General features: G+C 45.9%; 1 protein-coding gene across 1 annotated transcript in view; it reads right to left on the reverse strand.

The window, feature by feature from the left end:
• Positions 1-20,586, reverse strand: part of Scn11a (sodium voltage-gated channel alpha subunit 11) — a 70,079-nt gene extending 49,493 nt beyond the window's left edge. Inside the window, exons 1-10 of the mRNA XM_036193066.1 lie at positions 20,320-20,586; positions 15,653-15,771; positions 13,267-13,362; positions 11,213-11,341; positions 8,709-8,803; positions 6,245-6,418; positions 5,428-5,494; positions 4,137-4,278; positions 2,978-3,175; positions 1,970-2,140 (exon numbers count right to left, since the gene is read on the reverse strand). Of these exons, the coding sequence (XP_036048959.1) occupies positions 1,970-2,140; positions 2,978-3,175; positions 4,137-4,278; positions 5,428-5,494; positions 6,245-6,418; positions 8,709-8,803; positions 11,213-11,341; positions 13,267-13,362; positions 15,653-15,771; positions 20,320-20,586 (1,458 nt within the window). The remainder of the gene's footprint in view (positions 1-1,969; positions 2,141-2,977; positions 3,176-4,136; positions 4,279-5,427; positions 5,495-6,244; positions 6,419-8,708; positions 8,804-11,212; positions 11,342-13,266; positions 13,363-15,652; positions 15,772-20,319) is intronic.
• Positions 20,587-21,779: the final 1,193 nt, after the last annotated feature.

Raw genomic sequence — 21,779 nt, forward strand, 5'->3', positions numbered from 1 at the left:
GCATCAGCTGACCTCCGACTCCCAAGCTCTCAGCTTATCCTTCAGAACCAACTGAACTCCAGCTGTTGTGGTACTCCAAGACTAGATCTGACCGCTGCTGAGGATAGGATCTGTGCCCTCCTCCGTGAACAATGCTGCTTCCACACCAACAAATCCTAACTGATCTGATATGGGGCACAAGGACCAGACAGAAATTCAGCCACAGGCCTCCTGTGTGGGGGCTGTTGAGTCCCTCCCACTCTGGCTCTTCCCTCCGATAACTTCCTCCTTATTATCCCCGAGCTTACATTTTCTGTCTTTTAAATGTTTTACATATTGAATTCCCCCTAGACCCAAACAAAATGTTCCACATAGTAGCTCCCAATGGCTCTCACCCTCCAACAGCTCCATTTGCTCCTGATACATCTGGGAAAGACCTTTTAGATGCTGTGGAGAAACTCTGGCTGAGGGAACCGTCCTCCCTTTTACTCTAGGACAGACACAGTTTCCAGGCATTCCTGTCTTCTCCTGCTACCTTGCTGTGATGCTCTGCAGCTCCCTGATGCTTCTGCTGGCTCAGTCTGGTGCAGCTGTCCTGACAGGGATCACCCTGAACCTGCTCTATACCCACTTTCCAGCTCACGTTGTCTCTCCACCTTCCTGGGCAATCTCAGCCTTTCTCTGTAACTTCATCCTCAGATGGTGGTCCTATTTTTGGAAGGTTATGGACTCTCTGGAAGATGGTGCCCAGCTGGCTGACATAGGCCACTGTGGGCTTTGAAGATCACTCCTCCTGTTCCAGTTTAGCTCTCTGCTTCTTGGTCCTTTGCCACATGACCAGTCACCATGCTACCTCATTCTCCTGCTAACATAGTCTGAGCCCACCTTGAAGCCATGCCTCCCCCGTCAACCATGCCTTCCCCTACCAGGTCAAACTGAATGCCCTAACACTGTAGACCAAAATAAATCTTTCATCCCTGAAGTTGCTCTATCGGAATTTTGAGGTCCAGCCTCTTAATTTCCTTCCCAAGGGCCCAGGAGAGATGCTACCAATGACAGGGAAATGAATCTAGATACACCAAGCTCTTTGTCCATTTACTTTATTCCTCTATGACAAAATTCTATCTATACAGCTTCAGTTCCGTCCTGACTCTCAATTCCTATTTTTTCTGTCCCCTCATAGCCCTGGTAATAACTAAGCCCTTATGTTTTGGGTCTCATCTTCATCCCCTGTTCCTTTGTCCTCCACCTTTTCTTCCTCTCCTGATCCGATTTCCTTGCTCCTCACTCCTCAGCCTGAGCCATTCTGCCTTCCCATCTACAGATTCTCTGCCTTTCTCTCTTCTCTCTGGCCACATGACTCTCTGTCCTGCTGGAATTCCACTCCAGTCCTTACTGTACCTGGTTATGCAAAAAGTCCTATTGTCCTTAGCCAGTTGCTCTGGAAAGCCACTAGGCCTGAAGGCAAGGAATGATCTGAGCCTCATTTGTACAAGAAGCAAAGCTATGCATCTATAGCCTGCTTGCCTTCTAGGCTCAGAGGGGGAGTTAGTCACCTAGAGGTTCAACAGGTCTGAGAAGCTGGACTATTAGCCAAATGGTCTATGGGCCCACAAGAATTCCATAGCAGAAGAGAGCTGAAATATTAAAAACTGAATAACACCAAGTATTCCATGATAGATGGCTTCCTCTAGAAAAAAATGTCTTGAAATTTCTAGGTATAGCTTTAATACACAGTTGAATCTCTACAATATATTCTTACAGCCCACAGATTGCTTCACTGGGGATTTTGTCCCAGTGACAGAGAATATGGCTCTTGCACACACTGTAACTGCTCACATAGATATTTATAAGCATGCACAGGCATTGTGGCACAGATGAATGAGAGTGTGCACATGGATAGAGAAATGATGAGCTGATGAAGAGAGGAATTCCTTCTCCATGGCCCTGCATATACAACAGAACTGCTGGTTCCTGGGAGAAGACTTACGTTTTTAGAGGAATCATCATCTGAATCTGATGCTGAGGCTTTCTTCTTAGACTTTCCCATAAAGAAGGACTTTCTTGTCTTACTACCAAAAAACTTTCTCTTCTTTGGAGAAAAGGACGATGCTTGAAGGGAAGTAAGAGAACTTCTGTCGATTCCCATGGCAACCAGAGCCTTTGAAAGAGAACAGAAGCAATTAATGAGCAGATTATTCCTTCCCATGAACATGCAGATGACCTCAACCTCAGTGAGCTATTCTCCTCTCTCCCATCATACTGAACCCTTCAGATCACTCTTTGCCTCATTTGAATGTGTGAGCTGGGCTGTTGTTCATCGGAGAGAAGCTTGGTTTTGCACAAGCCTCGCAGTCATCAAAGTCAGGGTTAACTCTTGCATGGTTCCCCATGTGCTGTGCTAGGGATGATATATTTTTATGCCTGGGGACACCACAGGCTTCCATCTGACAAATCTGTGTTATGCAAAAGATAATGCAGAGCGTGAAAATATGGCTCCTACCCTGAGAATTGGAGTACAGAACTTAAGACTCCAGGTAAGCTTCTTGGGGTGGCCTGTAACTGATGGGTTCCAGGAATGGAAGGACAAGCCTGTCTCTGTAGTAGAGCCCCAGCCTTCCACCATGCAAAGGTTCTGAACAAAAATACCTTGAGATTCACATAAGAAAATTTGCAACAGAGCCTGAATTTGCACATAAATAAGTTACATTCTATAGCCAGTAATGTGGTGCATGTTCTAGATGGTACAAACTTTCAGAATTCAAAAAGCATCCAGACCACATTCTCAAGAATCCTGTGTCTGGATCAGTTTGAGAATAACAGCAGCATAGCCAGCCTGCAAAGGACTCAATAAATTCTCAGTAAAACCTGCAGGGTGGGGGTGGGGGTGTTTGTACCAAAGGGCTGAAACCTGGCCGTAAGAGGCAGTCTTTGGCCTCTATCACACTGCCTCAGGTCCCCTCTGGCCCTATAGCAGGCCCCACTGTCTAAGCCCCACCTCTTTCTCCTCCCTTAACAGCTGCTGGGCTTCTTGAAACATCTTTTCCTTGGCCTCCGTCTCTGCAGCTACGTTCCGGTTCTGTTCTTCATAAGCCATGGTGACAACGGCCAGGGTTAAGTTGAGCAGATAGAAAGAACCCAGGAAGATGACTACCACGAAGAAAAAGACAAAGTAGATTCCAGAGGTCCGGAGGATCTGTGGGGGACGAGCACAGCTTGTATCTGTGTATCTCCCATAGTCCAGCATGGCGATACATCTCAGATACTTGGGCCTCCAGCAGGAGTGTCCAGCCAGTGGCCCAGGACAGCTCTGAATGCAGCCCAACTCCAAATGGTGAACTTAATTAAAATATGAACTATTTTGTAATATTTTATAACTCAGTCACATGGGTTGTTTTTTTTTTTAGTTTTTTTCTTTGTGTGTATGTCTATGAGTGTGTGTGCTGTATACATGTACCCGAAAAGAACATTGAGTTCCCTAGAGCTGGAGTGATAGACAGTTGTGAGTTGTATGACATGGCTGCTAGGAACTGAACTCAAGAAGAGCAAGTGCTCTTAACTGTTGAGCCATCCATCTCTCCAGCCCCAATTATAGTTCTTAAGAGAGAACTCTGTGGTTGACAAAGTCCTGCTGCAACATCACCCAAAAGAAATGTAGGTGTGATCTTGCAATCTGCAAGTACAGTGTGGCCCGGGATAATTCTTCTTGGTCCACTGTGACTCAGAGAATCCAAAAGGTTGGACACCCCTTCCAGGCTCCCAGTCACAGTGACTCCTAACATCCTCTCTCACAGTGGAGCTGCCGTACATTTACAGAGAGGTCAGTCTCCCTGTACTTTACTGTCCATAACTCTCTCAGTGATGTTTGCAGGCTTTCCAAATAGAAAAAGCAGAAGAGAGAGAGAATGCCGCTAAGCGTGGAAACATAGGCAGGGGTAATGCGTGTAGAAAGAGATATGTTTGCACTCTTCTTTCAAATGCCTGGTTCATTGCCTTGGGGTTTCTGACACAATTTCTGAAGCAGAATTCAGTTGTTATAGATAAGCAGTAGATGACAAGTGGAAGCTGAGGGCAGCTTTAAATCAATGATAAATGAGTTGGTAATATGGGGGGACGTCAGGACGGCACAGGGAGAAAGAGAGAATGTAAATAGGAACCTGTCGATAAAGCTTCTCCCAGGAATCTTGAGTCATAACCCGGAACATGGCAAGGAAAGACCAGCCGAAGTTGTCAAAGTTCGTGTAATTATAGTCGGGGTTAAATGAGGTTTTACAGCACGTGGAACCATCAGGACAGGAACTAGATGTTGGAAATAAAGAAATTGAGAAAAGATTATGTTTCCCCCAGCCCAGCTTTCCTGCCATGGCACCATGCTTCAGAAGACCTAGGCTTCCTCAAGAAAACAGAGAGAAAGAATGGCCACCTCACCACTCTCCCTGTACTGAGTTTTCCTGATGTCCCCTCAAGGCATCTCATTGATACTTCCAATAGATTGATGAAGAAATCATATTAGCCAGATTTCCATTGAAAGATTAAATAGCAATATAAAAGCCCATGTCATAGGAGCTGTGGGTACCAGTACAAGATGGGACCTGTCAACATCCATCATGGAAACAGGAGGAGTGTGAGTGCCCCACCCTCTCTGTGAGGGACGACTGATAGTTACTGGTAGCTACAGAACGGGTGTCCCTTTCTCCAGTGGTATAGCCACATGTAAGCCACCGGTGGGCCAGTAAATAACCTCTCACCGTATTCCTGCAAGCAATCCTAATTAGAGTAGGTGAGATACACACACACACACACACACACACACACACACACACACACACACACTCACACACGTGCACATACACACACACAAATGTAGGAGGGGACATGTTGAAAGAAGACAGTTTCAACAGAAGGAGAGGCAATGGGGGAAAAATCACTAAAATTCATTATATACACTTATGAAACTGTCAAAAGATAAAAAGATAAACTGAAAAACAAAAATGAAGTTAGAGGGAAGAAAAAAATGAACTTTGGGACAATGATGTTTGCATAATTTAAAATAAAAGTTTTGCAGCTTGAAAAATAGTATATGTAATGGTCATTAAGTCTCTCCTTGTCCCTTGGTCCCACATAACTTAACTTATTTGCCAGTTAACAACTAGTTTTATAAGCTTCCAGTTTTCCATGAAGAGAGAAACACACACTAACTTATTTATTCATTCATTCATCCATACACATCTTTTATAATAAACCCATGGGAGCATGTCTTGATCCCTCTCATGTAGCTTTCTCATGAAAGAATACCTCCGACTTTCTTATCTATAAATAGAGCTTAGACCCGGGAAGCTCATTTCTGGGAACTCCTACCACTGCATTAGTCATTACCTCAAGACTGTTTGCACATATTCCAAAAGGCATTGAGGTGGTTGACATGAAGGAATAGTCTAGACTTCTTACCTGCTGCCCAACCAGGTGCCACACATTATGAAGTTGTCACTGCTGTTCTCCTTTACAAAACAATCCTCTAAGACAAGAAAGTCACAGATTCAGATTTAAAAAAAAAAAAAGACAGACATAAAAAAGAGCAGCAAATATGTCAGACTACTTTTCAAGCAGCTGATTTTAATCCTCTGAAATGATCAACATGGGCATCCAGAGAGGAATGGAGCTTTAGGAAGAGAAGAGGAAGACAGGGAAGAAGGACGGAGAAACGGGAGGATGGATCATCACCATCACCACAGCCCTGTTTAGCACATAAAATATATCACCCCAGATGGACCAGAGCCAGCCCCAGGAAAGTGGGACAAGACTCAGCCATGACTGACATGAAGAGAACACAACTATCTGAAGTTCAGAACTCAGCAAAGAGGAGTGAGTCTGACCCCAGGGCAGAGAAGGTGGGCACAGAAAAAGAGCTGGCACTGCAAACAGACAGACAAACAAAAATATGAAGTGCCAGGGGCCTTGGAAATGCCTGGTTACTTTGGCCAAGTCCAGGCACTCTGAAACCCACTCTGAACCATGCCGAATTAGTGTGGGGGGGGGGATCTAAATGGTAAAGAAGGGAGCAGCTGCTGCTCTTGTGAACGTGACTATGAGATTTTCCTTCTCCAGAGAAACTCAAAGAATGAGGGAATCCTTGACAAAATGTGTGTGAGAAGCTCGGGATGGACAGTCTGCCCTTGCTCCTAAGGACAAAGAATCAGATAGTACCAGTGGGGAGCAGATGGGAGTCTACCACACATAAACCAATGGGTAGAAGGAGAAAACTCACGGTTGGAGGTAGGGTTTGGGCCACAGTTGGACTTAATACATTTCTGGTTCAGAATTCCCATGAAGAGCTGTTGACCAACCAGGGCAAAGATGCTGAGGCAGAAGAGGGTGAGGATCATCACGTCCACCAACTTCTTCACAGAGCGCAGCAGGGCCCCAACAATAACCTTCAGACCTGAAGGGATGAGATATTTCTTTGGAAAAACATCCCTCAGTCCCTGACCAGACATAAGCAAGGGTCGAGGAGGGATTAATGAAGGTCTGGGAGGCTGTGTGGAAAGAGTAATGCTGTCAGAATCACCACACTTGATCTCAAATTACTTGACAGAGTCACAGAAACAAAGGCAGCCAGAGGAGGCAATCCAAGACCTGGAAATAAAACAGCATAGGTACAGGCCACCTGATCTTTGACAAAGATGCTGAAGACAAACATCAGAAAAGGAATATCTACTGTAGTAAGAACTGTTAGAAGGCCTTATTAATAAAATCAAACCTGAGCCAGGTATTGGGGTGAACGCTGGAAGATCAGAGAAGCAGAACAAGCCACAGCCACCTCACCTCACCAGTTCCTCAGCTGATCCTGTTTCCTCAGACTGGAAGCTTCTGAGTCCTCATCCAGAATGAATCTCAGCTGAACTGTTGCTCAAAAGCCTAAAAGCTTAAACAGCTAAAAGCTTCTAGTTCCTGGTTTTCACACCTTCTATACCTTCTGCTTTCTGCCATCACTCCCTGGGATTAAAGGCTTGCTTTCTAGGATTCAAGGTGTGAGTCACCATGTGTGGCTGTATCCTTGAACTCACAGAGATCCAGGTAGATTTCTGCCTCTGGAACGCTAAGATTAAAGGCATGTGCTACCACTGCCTATCCTCTATGTTTAATGTTGTGACTGTTCTGTTCTCTGACCCCAGATAAGTTTATTAGCATGCACAATATTTCGGGGAACACAATACCACCACAATCTACCTCTTCAACAAATGATGGGGGGGGGGCACGACTGGAGGTCCACTTACAGAATATCAAAACTTGATCTGTACTTCTGCAAAAAATCTATTCAAAATGGATTAGAGGGCTGGAGAGATGGCTCAGAGGTTAGGAGCACTGACTGCTCTTCCAAAGGTTCTAAGTTCAATTCCCAGCAACCACATGGTGGCTCACAACCATCTGTAATGAGATATGGTGCCCTCTTCTGGCCTGCAGGCAGAACATTGTATACATAATAAATAAATAAAGGATTAGAGACCTTACTGTAAGACCCTGATCTCTGAACCTGCTAGTGGAAAATGGGGGAAGACAATCCCTGATGCAGGGGTAGGCAATGACACTCAGGAAAAGATGGCGAAGGCTTGGGAGACAGTTCCGAGAACAGCAGCAAAGGAGCAACCAACAAAAAGTCGAAGCAGCTTACAGAATGGGAACAGACCTAGGCCAGCTGCAAGACTGCAGGGGAGTAGTCCAGAGATGCTACAAAGAACTCAAACAATTAAGCAGTAACAAAAGCATCCAGCGACTAAATGGGTGAGCGAATTAAACAAGAAATATTTTAAATTAAGTGTATTTTAATTTTTCAAATCACACTTTAAGAATAGCATTGTCGTAGAATGATTTGATACAGTCTTAAACAGAAGAAGAAATAGAAAAGTTTCAAGTTATCAAGCCCCTCTTCTCAAATTGTTTTTTTAAATCACTTTTTCTTAGTAGGTCATGATGAGAAGTGCATTTGGCCGGGTCTGATTCTGATCGCACTAGTGGTCCAGGGGGTTCTCTAGAAATCCCAGTGTCCACAGTCACCACCTCGAAGGAGAAACACATGCCGGATTCTTTTGGTTGTGACTGGTTTCTGCTGCTTCAAAAACAAATGGCCAGTTTGTGTATGGGAACATGCTCAGCATCCGCAAGATGAAAGCTCACTGAGAGAAAAATACTTTCTTGAGGGGATATGAGTGTGTCAGAATGTGAGTCACCAGCTGGAGGTCTTGCTTCTGGTTACTGCTACAGAAGGGAGGGAGGGAGAGAAGGAGTCTGGAGAGAGAAGTGGGATAGGAGGAGGAAGAGAAGAAATGGGAAGAGAGGAAGAAGGGAGGGAGAGGGAGAAAGAAGGAGTGAAGAGAGAGGCTGATGAGATCATGTGTCGGGGGAGAAGGAATCCTTGTCCATTGCTGGTGGGAATATAAATTAATGTAGACACTATGAAAATCAACATGGAGGGTCCTCATGAACTAAACACAGAACCATCATATGATCTGGTTATGCCACCACTCTTAGGTGTATGGTGTCTCGTGTGTATGGTGGTGTCGTTCACAATAGCAAAGCCAGATAGATGGCTATGAACCCACCCAATGGGGATGGTTCCTCTAGGAAAGCAGTAAGAGCTCCTAAGTGTGGAGCCATCTCTCCAGCCCCATACTTAGAAATGTTTTCATGTTAGAGAGCATTTCAGCTGAGAGTCAGTATTGGAAGTGGCCTACCTGAGACAACAGATATTGCTTTCAGAGCTCTGAACACTCGAAAGGAACGAAGAGCTGAAAGATTGACTTTGGCTCCTGGAAAACAAGTTGCGATCCTAGAAAAGAAAAGACAGGGAGAGCCCAGGTTGCTCAGTGCCGCTGCTACGTCACGCATCTCCACGGAGGCCAGGGATTGGTGGCAGATGTCTTTTTCAATCTCTGCCCATCTTAATTTTTGAGATAGGATCTCTCCCTGAGCTCAGAGCTTACCAGTTGGGCTGGACTAGCTGATGGGCAAGCCCCAGGAATCCTTCTGTCTGCTTGACAGAGCTGGTGTTACAGGCACAGGCCACCACAACCAGCTGCTTTTCTGTGGGTGCTTGGAGTCAGTCTCAGGAGCCTTGTACTTGTGCAGCCAGCACTTTACTGACCCAGCCATCTCCCCTGCCCTGGAGCCCATGCTCTTCGTCACTGAGTCACTGCCAATGGCCAGGAGCACACACACAAGTGGTGATCTTCAAGTGTAAAACTCTGAAATGAATAGCACCTGCCTCTAATGACTTCTGTGACTGAAATGGGGGAAATATAGGCAAATGCTAACCACATTGTCTGGTACTATGTAACAGGTAGTGAACTATTGTCACACTGGCTTGATTTTTTTTATTTTATTGACTCCATCATTCAGGTGTCAAAACAGTGTTTATTTCCAGGAACAATTGCACACATCCCTTGAGTCATCCACAACTGATTCAAAATGGACCACAGAAGTTGGGGGTGTGGCTCAGTGGGTAAAGGTACAAGACATGCAAACTTGACAACCTGAGTTCAGTGCCCGGAACCCACATAAAAAGCCAGATGCCATGGCACACATCTGTAATCCCAGCATTCCTATGGCCACATGGGAGACAGAGACAGGGGGATCCCTGAGAAGCTCACAGATCAGATAACCTGGAATATGCAGTGCTGCAGAAACAAGAGAGGTGTGGTGTTATTTTATCTGTCCTTTAACAAAGTTTGCCTGGAGATCAGAGGAAACAGCAAGCCATTTTAAGTAAACAAAGAAGTCAGACAGTGGCAGCACACACCCTTAATCCTATCACTTAGCAGGCTGCCTCTCTGTGTGTTCAAGGCCACACCAGGGAACAGAGCCAAGTGTGGTGACACACACCTTTAATCCCAGTACCTACTATAGAGTTCTGAGGCCTGTACAGACAGGAAGTGACAGCTGTAGTTTGGAAAGTTGGGTGGGGTGTGAGATCTGGAGAGGCGGCTTAGTGGCTACAACACTTTCCCTGTAAGCATGAGAACCAGAGTTTGGATCTCTGTTGGGTGGGTATGGTGTTTTGAAAGAAAATGGCCCCCACAGGTTCATAGGAAGTGACACTGTTAGGAGGTGTGGCCTTGTTGGAGTGATGTGGTGTTGGAGGAAGTGTGTCTCAGTCTCTTCCTGCTGCTTTCAGATCTGGATGTATAACACTCAGCTACTTCTCCAGAACCATGTCATCCTGCATGCCGCCATGCTTCCCACCCTGACGATAATGGACTGAACCTCCCAATGAAATGTTTTCCTTTATAAGAGTTGCTGTGGTGTCATGGTGTCTCTTCACAGCAATAGAAACCCTAAGACAGTGGGCATAGTAGCCCACCTGTATGTAATTCCAGTCTCAGAAGGCTAGCTCTGTGTTTGATGTGGTTCCTGACATCAATCTCTGGCTTCTACATGCATGAACACACATATGTATGCATACAAAAACATGGTTAAAAAAAACCAAAACAAACAAAAACCACACATCTCATTCTCTTGTTGAAAGCCCTTCACAGCTTCCTACCTCTTCCCTCAGCATGAAGACTGAAGGAACCCCTTGACTTGGTTTTTCAGACCTTTTGTCATTGCTCCATCTTACCAAGCCAGACTCTTGCCATTGTCCCCTAAACACACACACACACACACACACACACACACACACACACACACACACACACACGACTGTGGACTGTAACACAAAAACCAAAAACCCCAAGTGGGAAATCACCTCATGCCATACACAACAATTAACTCCAAATTAAATTTAAAAGCCCAAACTAGAAAATTTCCTGAAGAAACTCTTTGTTTGCCAGAGTCCTTGGTTCTCCTCTGATACCCACACATGTACAGCCCAATCTTGGTAACCACCAAGCATATTGTAACAATCATTAATCCTCTCTCTCCCGGTGTACTGTGAGCTTTGTGATGGTGAGGGCCATGCTTTTCTGTGACTTTGTGTTTTGTTTTTATAACCCTATACTTAGTAGAGCCTGACTTGTAAGAGGCCATGGTTGGTCAGTGAAGGAGTGAAAACAGGGTGTGTGCCTGGAGGCCTCTGGCCAGCGGCTGCGTGGTGTTCAGGGTCAACCAGTGATACACTGAGAGACCCAGGTGACCTCAGGTCATCTCAGCCATTCTTATGAATCTACACAGAGCCCCAGAAAAAGGGACTTCTTCCTCACCCCAAATGTGTCCCACCAAGGTCTTTTAATACTCTTACGCTGTTCCAATGACAATGAAATCCAGCCAGTTCCACGGGTCTCGGAGAAAGGAAAACTCATCCAGGATGAAGCCTCTTGCTAATATTTTAATCACAGCTTCTAAAATATAAATCCCAGTAAAGATGTATCTACAAAACAAATCATCATATAAAGAATGGATGTGATAAATGACGAGAAAAGAACCACACTGAGGATGTGGCTCAGCAGGTAGGTGTTCACCTAGCATGTGTGGAACCCTGAGTCTGACCCTCCAGCACCTCATAAACCAGGCTTGCTGGTGTGTGCCTACAGTCCCAGCACTGGCAGGATGGGATAGAACCTGGAGGGTCAAAGGGGCTGGGGAGATGCTCAGTGGTTAAGAGCACAGTTTGCTCTTTGGAAGAGCTCAGTTCCCAGTAGCCACATGGAGTCAGACAGCTATTTGTAACTCTAATTCTAGGGTAGCCAATGCCCTCTGGCCTCCATGTGGCACACAGACATATATGCAAGTAAAGCATACCTATACATAAATATATATAAATAATATATAAATAAAAATAAAATACTCTAAATGCAGAAGAAACAAGAGTTGAAATTGAAGATAGAAAATAATATACAATACAAAGACTGTTAAGAAAGCTGAATCAGCCATGCCCAGTGTAAAGAAACATTTAAAAAAAACTTTTTTTCACATAATCTCACTATGTGATCAAGACTGGTCCTTCTGCCTCTGCCTTCCAAGTTCTGGGACTACAAACATGCACTGTCAAGCCCCATATAAAGAAGTATTTTCTTTTTGAGCTGGGGATCGAACACAGGGCCTTGCGCTTGCTAGGTGAGCACTCTACCACTGAGCTAAATCCCCAACCCTGTAAAGAAGTATTTTTAAAGATTTATTTTTATTTTATTTATGTGTGCATGTATATGCATGGGTCTGTGCACATGAGTGTAGGTGCTCTCAGAGGCCAGAAGAGAGAGTCAGATCCCATAGAGTTGGAGCTACATGCAGTTGAGATCTATCTGATCTGGGTGCTGGGATCTGAACCTGGTTCTTCAAAAGCAGCAAGTGCTAACAATCACTGAGCTTTCTCTCCAGCCCCCATGAAATATATGTGTTCTTTAAACTTGGTTTTGTTTTGTTTTGTTTTTAGATCAAGTCTCACTATGTAGTCCAGGCTTTCCTCAAATTTACCATCACCCTGCTCAACCTCCTGAGGTCCAGGATTGCAGGTTTCTGTCACCATACCTGGCTAAGAATGTGAACATTTTCACCACAGAAAGATGTGAATGGAAAATGACCTGATTGGTTCCTGGCTGATGACGGCAGAATAAACTGATGTAAACTTTTCAGGAAGTATCGTTAGCATATGAACATGTATTTAAAAGAACCATAATGTATATTTGATCCAGGAAAGCCATTTCTAATCATCTATCCTGAGAAAAATAATCATCTAAAAGTGGCGTACACAAAAAGATGACTGGGAGAATGCTGAAATACTAGATCTATTAAGTACGTGAGTCACCAAGTACAATATCATGTAGCCACCAGAAGAGGTCCTTGGAACACCCATGGGCACAAAGAAAACCATTTAAATCTATGTGTTCAGAGGGGAGGCATATAATCTAAACACATTCATGTATGAAATTACCAAAGAATAAATAATGAAAAGTTTATATGTGCTTTTGGTTACAAGTATTTTTTATGTTGCAAATATTTTAATACTTCTAAAAACAATTCTTTTTTTTAATCTATTAAAATAAAAATTGAGTCTGGCAGCATTTATGTTGGGGTAGTAAGATCCTCAGTACTAACACAATTAGAATTTAAGATAGTCAGTCTTTAAAGCATACATTTTTTTCATAAGGGTTTCACCGTAGCCCAGGCTGGCCTTAAGTTCAATATATATCTGAGGATGACCTTGAACTTCTGATCCTCCAGCCTTACCTCTCAAGTGTTAAGACCTCCCTCAAGCATGCACCGCCATGCCCAGTTTATGTAGTACTGGGGATGGAATGAAGGGCTTTGTGAGCCACATCCCCAGCCCCTCAGTTAGACTGCAGGGACAGTACTTACTCAGAATAAAAGTCCTCGGTTGAACATCTGTCTCCAAAATAGGCCATTAAGATACAGTTGATGACCACCGTGCAGATGATGAGCATGCTGAAGACTGTGACCAGTACTGATTAAGGCACATACACTGTTGGATGATCCTGACAGTGGGATGCTGAGGGGAATGTCATTGTGATGGGGATCTCTGAGCTGCTCCCATGGGAGTGCTTCTACCCTCTGTGAGAGTTTGCACCAAACAATTGAGGCCTATCCCTAGCTCTGGAGAAGCTCTGAACAGCAGCCTCCTCATCTGAAGAGCTACTCTTCCAGTCCACACATCTGCCTGATAGAGATTTAAATGAAAATAATCTAGCCGTAAATTGAGGGTGTATGAAGCTCAATTGGTCCTTACCCAGCATGCACAAAGCCCTGGCATTCATCCCCAGCACTGCATAAACCAAGCATGCTGGCTCCCACCTACAATCACAGTGCCAGTAGAAGATAGAAGCATCACTAGTCCAACATCATCCTTCCCTCACAGAGAGCCCAGAGCCAGCCTGGGCTACAAGAGAAACTGGCACCCTGTGTTCTAGACTCCCCACAGAGGCAGACTCAGGCTGACCTAGCTAGAACAGCAGCCTTGCTTGGTATAGCCTCACCCCATCCCCTGGCAGAGCTAGAAGGCAAAACACAAAATCCTGACTGTAAAGCAGGAGCTGTCACTGAGGACACTCCCCCCTGCTCAATGCTGAGAAGGACCTCTACCCTGAGGACACTCCCCCCTGCTCAATGCTGAGAAGGACCTCTACCCTGAGGACACTCCCCCCTGCTCAGTGCTGAGAAGGACCTCTACCCTGAGGACACTCCCCCCTGCTCAATGCTGAGAAGGACCTCTACCCTGAGGACATTCCACCCTGCTCAATGCTAAGCAGGTGCTCTACGCCCTGGATACATTCCCAGAATGTTCAATGCTAAGCAAGTGCTCTACCCTGAGGACACTCCCAGCCTGCACAATGCTAAGCAAGTGCTCTACCCTGAGGACACTCCCAGCCTGCACAATGCTAAGCAGGAGCTCTACCCTGAGGACACTCTTAGCACACTCAGCGTGAAGGAACTCCCTTCCCTGAGTACACTGTCAAACTGCTCAGAGCTAAGGAGGTGTTCTGCCCTGAGAGCACTCCCTGTGGCTCAATCCAGTGTGAGTGATCTATCCCCTGAGTCATTCCCCGCCTGCAAAATGCTAAGCAATTGCTCTACCCCTGTCTACACTCCCAGTCTGCTCAATGCTAAGCAAATGCTCTATCCTGAACACTCCCAGACTGAAGGCTAAGCATGTGCTCTACATCCTGGGTATATTTTCAGAATGCTCAATGCTGAGCAAGTGCTCTACCCTGAGTACACTCCCAGCCTGCTCAAGGCTTTGTTTGTGTGTGCACAAGTGTGTGGTATGTGTGTATGTGTGTGTGCATAGTTGCATATCTGTGTTAATTTCAGGTTTCTTCTTTAATCACTCCCCGCCTTATACAGTGAGGCAAGGTCTATCAATCGTACCCAGAGCTCATCCATTCTGCTAGTGTAGCTAGACATCTTGCTCTGGGGAATCCCAGAGCTGGGATTACAGGCAGGCTTCCATGGCTGTCCAGCATTGATGTGAGTGCTGGGGATCTGAACCCTGGTCCTCACACTCACATAGCAAGGACTTGACCAGCTAAGCCATCTAGTTAGCCTGCAGGGGGGGGGGGAGGGTAGGTTGGGGGGAGTGGCCTGAAGGGGAGGGGGAGGAGTGGAGGTTCTTTTTTAGAGAAAAGCTGGAAATAGGACGTCCTATGCCAGAAAATATCTCTGAGATGTATCCAACATTGTACAAGTCCAACAGGGTGCATCCATCTGCTCAGTGCTGCACAGCCTCTGCCTCCCCCCCAGGCTTCTCTGCTGCCTCCTAGCTTTGCTGCCTCTGCTTGTCCTGCTCTTTCTGCACTCACTTAGAACAGAGTGCCTAAGGTCCGGCTCCTAAAGCTGAGGTTCCCCGACCACAGCTGCTCACACGCACCACCCCACACAGTGTCAAACGCACCACCACAGTAACACTTTGGGAACAAGGACTATTTGCTTCCATTGAAACTAGAGCTGGGATGAGGCTCAGCTGGGAGAGTGCTTGCCTAGCATAGTGAAGCCCTGTGTTCAATTCCCAGCACCATGTAAACTGTGTCTGGAGGTGCATTCCTATAAGCCCAGAATTTGGGAGGTGGAGGTCAAAGATCAAAAGTTTGAGGTCATCCTCTGCTATGTAGGGATTCCAAGGACAGCCTGGCCTATGAGACCCCTATTCAAATTAATTATAATAAGAACAATAGTACACACATGGACCCCTGGGACTTGCCCACATTGCCTGGACCCGGGAAAAGGATATGAATGGACAGAGATTCGAATCATTAAACTTCTGACAGGATTGAAAGGTCCCCAAATGAACAAGGCCCGCTTGGCACTGAAGCGATATATTGTCCTCTTCTTGTTCAACACCATGAATGTCTGTGAAGAAATCACAACACAGAGATTGACACACTGGCAAGTAATATTCTTTAAGAACACATTGAGAGAAAGTTCTAGGGAACCATGTCTTGAGCCCTGACTAGTAACTGCAACCTCTGGTGGCAGAATTATTGACCAGCTTCCCTGTGACTCTGGAGAGCAGCTGTTTCCATTACATAGTCTTGACTTCAAGATGAGTGTGCTGTGAATTGTTTATGTTAGAAGGCATGCTGGAGAACACAGCCCTGAAGCCATAGAAAGCAGGGTGTGGGGTCATATCTGAGCAAGCCAACCTTCAATGTGGAACTCCACAGTATGTACATGTGGAGCAGGACTAGGAGCCCACATAGGAACTGAGCTTGAACACCAGCCACACATAGTAGGGATCTTGAATTACTATCAGTCTCAAAGACATTTTTGTAAATTTTTGTATTTGTCTTATGATACAAAGAGATTTGGAGTTTGTATAGTTATGTGGCAGGTCTGAGCAGTTCAAATGAAATTACAAATCTGTTCCTAACTCTTAAAACACTCCAGGGGCTGGGGAGAGGCTCAACAGGTGGAAGTGCTTACTGCCAAGTCTGTAGACCTGAGTTTGATCCTGGGGCCCATATGATGGTAGGAAAGAACTGATTCTGGCAACAGACACATACAAAACATACATACACTAAAATTAATTGATGGGTGGACCGATTGATTGATTGAACAAATATTTAATCCTCCAGGGAAAAAAGTCATCAAGCATGATGTAGTGTGATATATAATGTTGACTGTTAAATTGGTAGTATCTAGAATTATCTACAAGTATCTGGGCATCTCTGTGAAGGATTTTATAGATTGTATTAATTAAGGTGGGAAGACACAGCCTAAATGTAAGTGACACAATCTCATGGCCTGGGATCCTGACTGAGCAAAAAGGAGAAAGTGAGCAGAGCAGCAGCATTGATCTCCCTCTTCTTCACTGTAGATAAGATGTGACCAGCCACTATGACCTCCTGACCTCCCAGACTGCAGCCCCACAGGGTGAAGTCAGAAGAACCCTTCCTCTATGGCCTCACATACTGTAGCCCCACAGGGTGAAGTCAGAAGAACACTTCCTCTGGTCAGGTGTTTGATGACAACCATAGAAGAGTCACACACAAAGGCCCTCACTCTTTCATCCCTGACACACACAGGGCAAATCTATCTGTGGTCCTTACCTGTGGAAGGAGGTGGGTACTGCCCCTAGGCATGGAGGTGTCACCATCTGTCAGTGACTGGGGCTCTGCTGGCCCTTACTGGGTAGGTTCACAGGTGCTAGACACAGGACAGACCTGCCAAATAGTGAGTTCCCACCTCTAAAGAGCCCAGTGGGCTATCTTAGTTTCCTTTCTGTTTCAGTGACAAAGCTTGTTACCAAAAGCAACTTGGGAGTAAAGAATTTAAACATTCCAGTCATGGTCCATCATAACAGGAAGTCAAGGCAGGAACTCCAGACAGAAACCTGGAGGCAGGAACTGAAGCAGAAGCCATGGGGAAGCACTGTTTACTGGCTTGCTCTCCATGGCTTGCTCAATTTGCTTTCTTATAAACCCCAGGAACACTAGGGGTGGCACTTCCCATGGTGGGATGTGCCCTCTTGCATCAATTATTAATCAAGAAAATGCCTCACAGACTTGCCCACAGATCAATCTGATAGAGACGTTTTATCAACTAATTTTCCCTCTTCCTAGATGACCCTAGCTTGTATCAAGTTAACAAACAACTAACCAGCACACACACTCTGCCCAGTTCTTCCCATATGTCTCTGGGCTCTGGAAACGAAGCAGCCCTGGACAGCAGCTATCACTCACTCGCTTCGACCACCTACTCCATACTCCCCTTTCTATTTAATGGCAGATTTGCTCTCCTGCTTGTCCTGAGACCAACGGTCACAAAAGCCTTACAGAGTAAGAGCCATTCCTGAACCCCACCCCCTTGCTCCTCTGGTGTTAGGGGACATCCTATGAGACCGTTGTCTAGCGTATTTTCAGATTAGAAGGGCAGACCATGATGTCCAGGCCCAAAGCTGGAAGAGTAATGCAGCCCTGGCTCTACAGCAGATCCTTCTCGCCACCTCCCTCCCATCAGTGAGTTGCTGGACTCTGATCTGGAAACCTTCTGCCTGCAGGAGAAAGCACGGCCAGAGTGCCTCTGTCTTAGCCCACACAACAACATGACATGGGCCATGAGGTTCCTTCACTTCTAGGAGCCTGTGAGTCCAAGACTTCTTAGAAGAGTAAACAGCATTTCAGGACAGAGTGGCCTTCTCTTTGAGGACGGTCACCCCTGATGACTGGGGAGCAATATGGTTCTCCTCCTGTACGCTTTGGCTGTACTGATGCTTCCTCCCACTGCTTTAATATTTTAGCTAATGGTGCACTTGACAACACTTGCCAGGGCTTTAATGACTAGAAGGATGGGGACCAGCTTGTCTGACCTGCTTGTTATCACACCTCCACCTCTCTCCTCTAAAGCAGGGGAGGGGGAGGAGCGCAGCTAAGTTGCCAGGAACTAAATAACTCTTAAGATAAGGTCCTAGTTGTTTGACCATATAAACTTCGGGGTTCCTCATCCTTAAGGCAGTGCACTCTCACATCAATGGGGAGCACATATACCACATGAAATCTTAGGTGTGCAGGGCTCAAAACCTTGCCTTCCAATTCCAAGGGTGAGCCCAGGCTAAGGAGTGATGTCCCTAAAACCAGAGCCTGCCCCCCTCCCCGCGCCAGGAGTCTGTAGCTCACAAAGCTATTGCCTGTCCCGTGGGCTTCCTACCCAGCTCCAAGGCAGAGAGAGAATTCTCCCAACCAACTCTTCTCCAACAACCATGCCTCCAAGAAGCACCTGGGATTCTGGAGCATAATGAAAAGGAGAAATGAAGTGTTTTCTCCTCATCTCTCTGCCACTTTCACATACACTCCCCATTTCCTCTAAACATGCCATCCCCATCCCCGTCTGGTCTGGCAACTCTGGCGTTTCCACTTAAAGGGCATACACCCAGACAACCACTCTGAGAGGTCAGGTTTCCACTGGTGTCAGCAAAAGAGACTCTTAGCACCACAGTTGTTTTACTAAAAACTCCCTCAAGCTCCCAGCTGATGGGGTAGGCTTTCCATCCCCTGCTGGATCATAAAAGGTCTTCTGAGCCTTTTAAAAGAGGGGATCCTCTCAGGGTGGTGGCCTCACAGCCCAGGCTTTCAAGGAGCCAAGGAGAACCCAGAATTCATACGTTCTCATTCTGGAGTCATTCTAGAATTTCCTGCAAAAATTACATCTAAGTGGGCTGGAGAGATGGCTCTGTGGCTAAGAGCACTGGCTGCTCTTCAAGAGGACCTGAGTTCAATTGCCAGCACCCACATGGCAGCTCACAACTGTCTGTAACTCTAGATCCAGGGGATTTCACCCCCTCTTCTGGCCTCTGTGGGCAGTGCACACACATACTACATAGACATACATATACCTACACAACACCCGTGCGCATAAATAAAAACTAATGTAGAAAAGGAAGAATTATACATAGGGATGGTGAGATGCTCAGCAGGTAAAGGCACTTGCCAAGCCTGAAAACCTGAGGTTGGTCCCAGGACACATATGGTAGGAGAGAACCAACTCCCAAAATATTGTTCTCTGACCTCTACACATAACATGTACCATGGCGTGCGCATGCACACACACACACACACACACACACACACACACACACACACACACACGACAAATAAATGTAATAAAATGAAAAAGCAGGCCGGGCAGTGGTGGCGCACACCTGTAATCCCATTGCTCGGGAGGCAGAGGCAGGCGGATCTCTGTGAGTTCGTGGCCAGCCTGGTCTACAGAGCTAGTCCAGGACAGGCTCCAAAGCTACAGAGAAACCCTGTCTCAAAAAAAAAAAATTAAAAAGCAGAATTACATGTAGTAAATAAATCACGGAGGCTTCCATATGTTCATATGGGGTTTGTATATAATTTGCATGTACCTACTTAATTAACATGCACTTAGCCTTCATTGACTGAGTGCCTACTCTATATCAATTATCAATTTGACTTTCATTAATCTCACTTAACAGCCTAGAAGTCCTATTGTCTAAATGTTTTGTAAGATGCTACTTTTGCTGAAATGGGCACCCCTTCACAGTGCTATTAATTGTTGATTTCAGTATGATGTACAGTTTATAAAGTGCTTCTGTGGCATGTCTTGCCTTGGGGTAGGGAGATCAGCCATTTGTTTCCACTTCAGAGACAGGAAGTGGGGATCTGGGTGGCCATTTGTCTGAAGCCAGTCTTGAGCAGTGGCCTGACCTCCATTCCTCGCCTGCCATGCTCTTTTCAGACATGCCTCTTTCCTGTGTTGACCTTTTAATCTTTCTGCAAAGTGGGCCTCATCTCCCCAGCCAGCACAAGCATTAGAGAAAGCAGATAAGACAGGGGTAAGGAGAAGAGAGTGCTGCCTGCCCCCCCACACACCCCAAGAACCAGTAATGTAGTTGTGAACACAGAACAGGGACACCTGATGTCCCTGTGGAAGTACCTTATGGTCTCTGTAGAATGGGTCCAGGTCTTCCAGGGGCTTCGCTATTAGATCATGGGGAATGTCACCATAAAGCTTAGGTAACTTCCTGGAGGCCTTTAGGTCAAGCTGAGGCCGAGGCTGGGGTTCAGCTGCTGCTTTGTCTTTGGACTTCTTCTTCTCCTTTCGGATGGCGATCCGCTTCTCTATTGCAGCCAGAGAGTCAGAAGTAAAGGGGCGAAAATTGCGCTCATCTGGAAAGATCACTGGGTAGTACCTGTCCTCCATCTTCACCCTTGGGACACAAACATGTGTCAGAAATAGAGCTCTTAGGATGGGGCTAGAACTCAGCTTGCCTTGTGATTGATTCTCCAGGATGTCTACAAAAATGGATGCTGATGTGAGAAGGTTTGGGTATCAGCTTTCTGTGGGGTAGACCAGAAAGAGCTACCATAGGGGTACAGTAGAAAGTTAGAGCATAGACTTGATAGGGGATAAGAAGGACAGACAGGGGCACTTTATATTCTGTATGCTTTTCATGTTGTAGACAGGGTCCTGTGTGTATACAGTGTAAGCTGGTTCTCTGGAAAAGCAACAAGTGCTCTTAATCACTGAGCCATCTCTCCAGCCCCAAGAGTTAGCATCTTGACACACAATCACCTTCAATCAATAAAAGAATAGGAGAGATCAAAGTACCAAATTGATGAGCAGACTCCAAGTACGTCTGAGGCCTGGAAACCTGCCCCTGCAGCAATAGATGTCTGAGGCTGGAGACCTACTCCTGCAGCAATAACAGAGAGAAAGAACGAAGACCAGGAGGCCTGGTGCCTGTCAGAGTCCACAGCATAGGTCACTGCAATACTCCTTTGGAAAACACATTGCTGCTGAGACCAGAACCAGAATTACAGGCAGTGAAGCTCACTACCATGGTATGTCTGTTTGATATGCTGTACACCACACTCTTGTGAGAAGTGCCCTCAGGATCTACCATGGCTTATATTGACTCACAGTGCATTAATCTCCTCAAAAGAAGTAACGAAGTGGTTGGAGAGATAGCTCAGTGGGTAAATGTGCTCGTCGCCAAGGCTGATGGTCTGAGTCACTCCCCCAGAGCCATGTGTTGGAAGGAAAGAACAACACTAGTCAGTTGTCCTCTAACTACTCTTCACACGATGTTGTAGGACACAGGTGGGGGGAGAGAGAAGTGGGGGTGTGTAAAATTCTGTTAAAGAAGTAACAAAGAAACAAAAAAGCAGTCTGAAACCTCTCCAATGCTCCAAGAGCCCAAACCTCCAGTCACAGCTTTCAGAAAAGACTGCTCCTGAAAAGACTCACATGGAAGGAGAAAATACGGGGCTGGAGAGTGGCTCAGTGGTTAAGGGCTCTGACTGCTCTTCCAGAGGTCCTGAGTTCAATTCCCAGCACCCACAGGGTGGCTCATAACTGTCCATAAATCTAGTTCCGAGGGATCCAACACCTTC

Source organism: Onychomys torridus, chromosome 7 (genome assembly GCF_903995425.1).
Source record: "Onychomys torridus chromosome 7, mOncTor1.1, whole genome shotgun sequence".
NCBI lineage: Eukaryota > Metazoa > Chordata > Mammalia > Rodentia > Cricetidae > Onychomys > Onychomys torridus.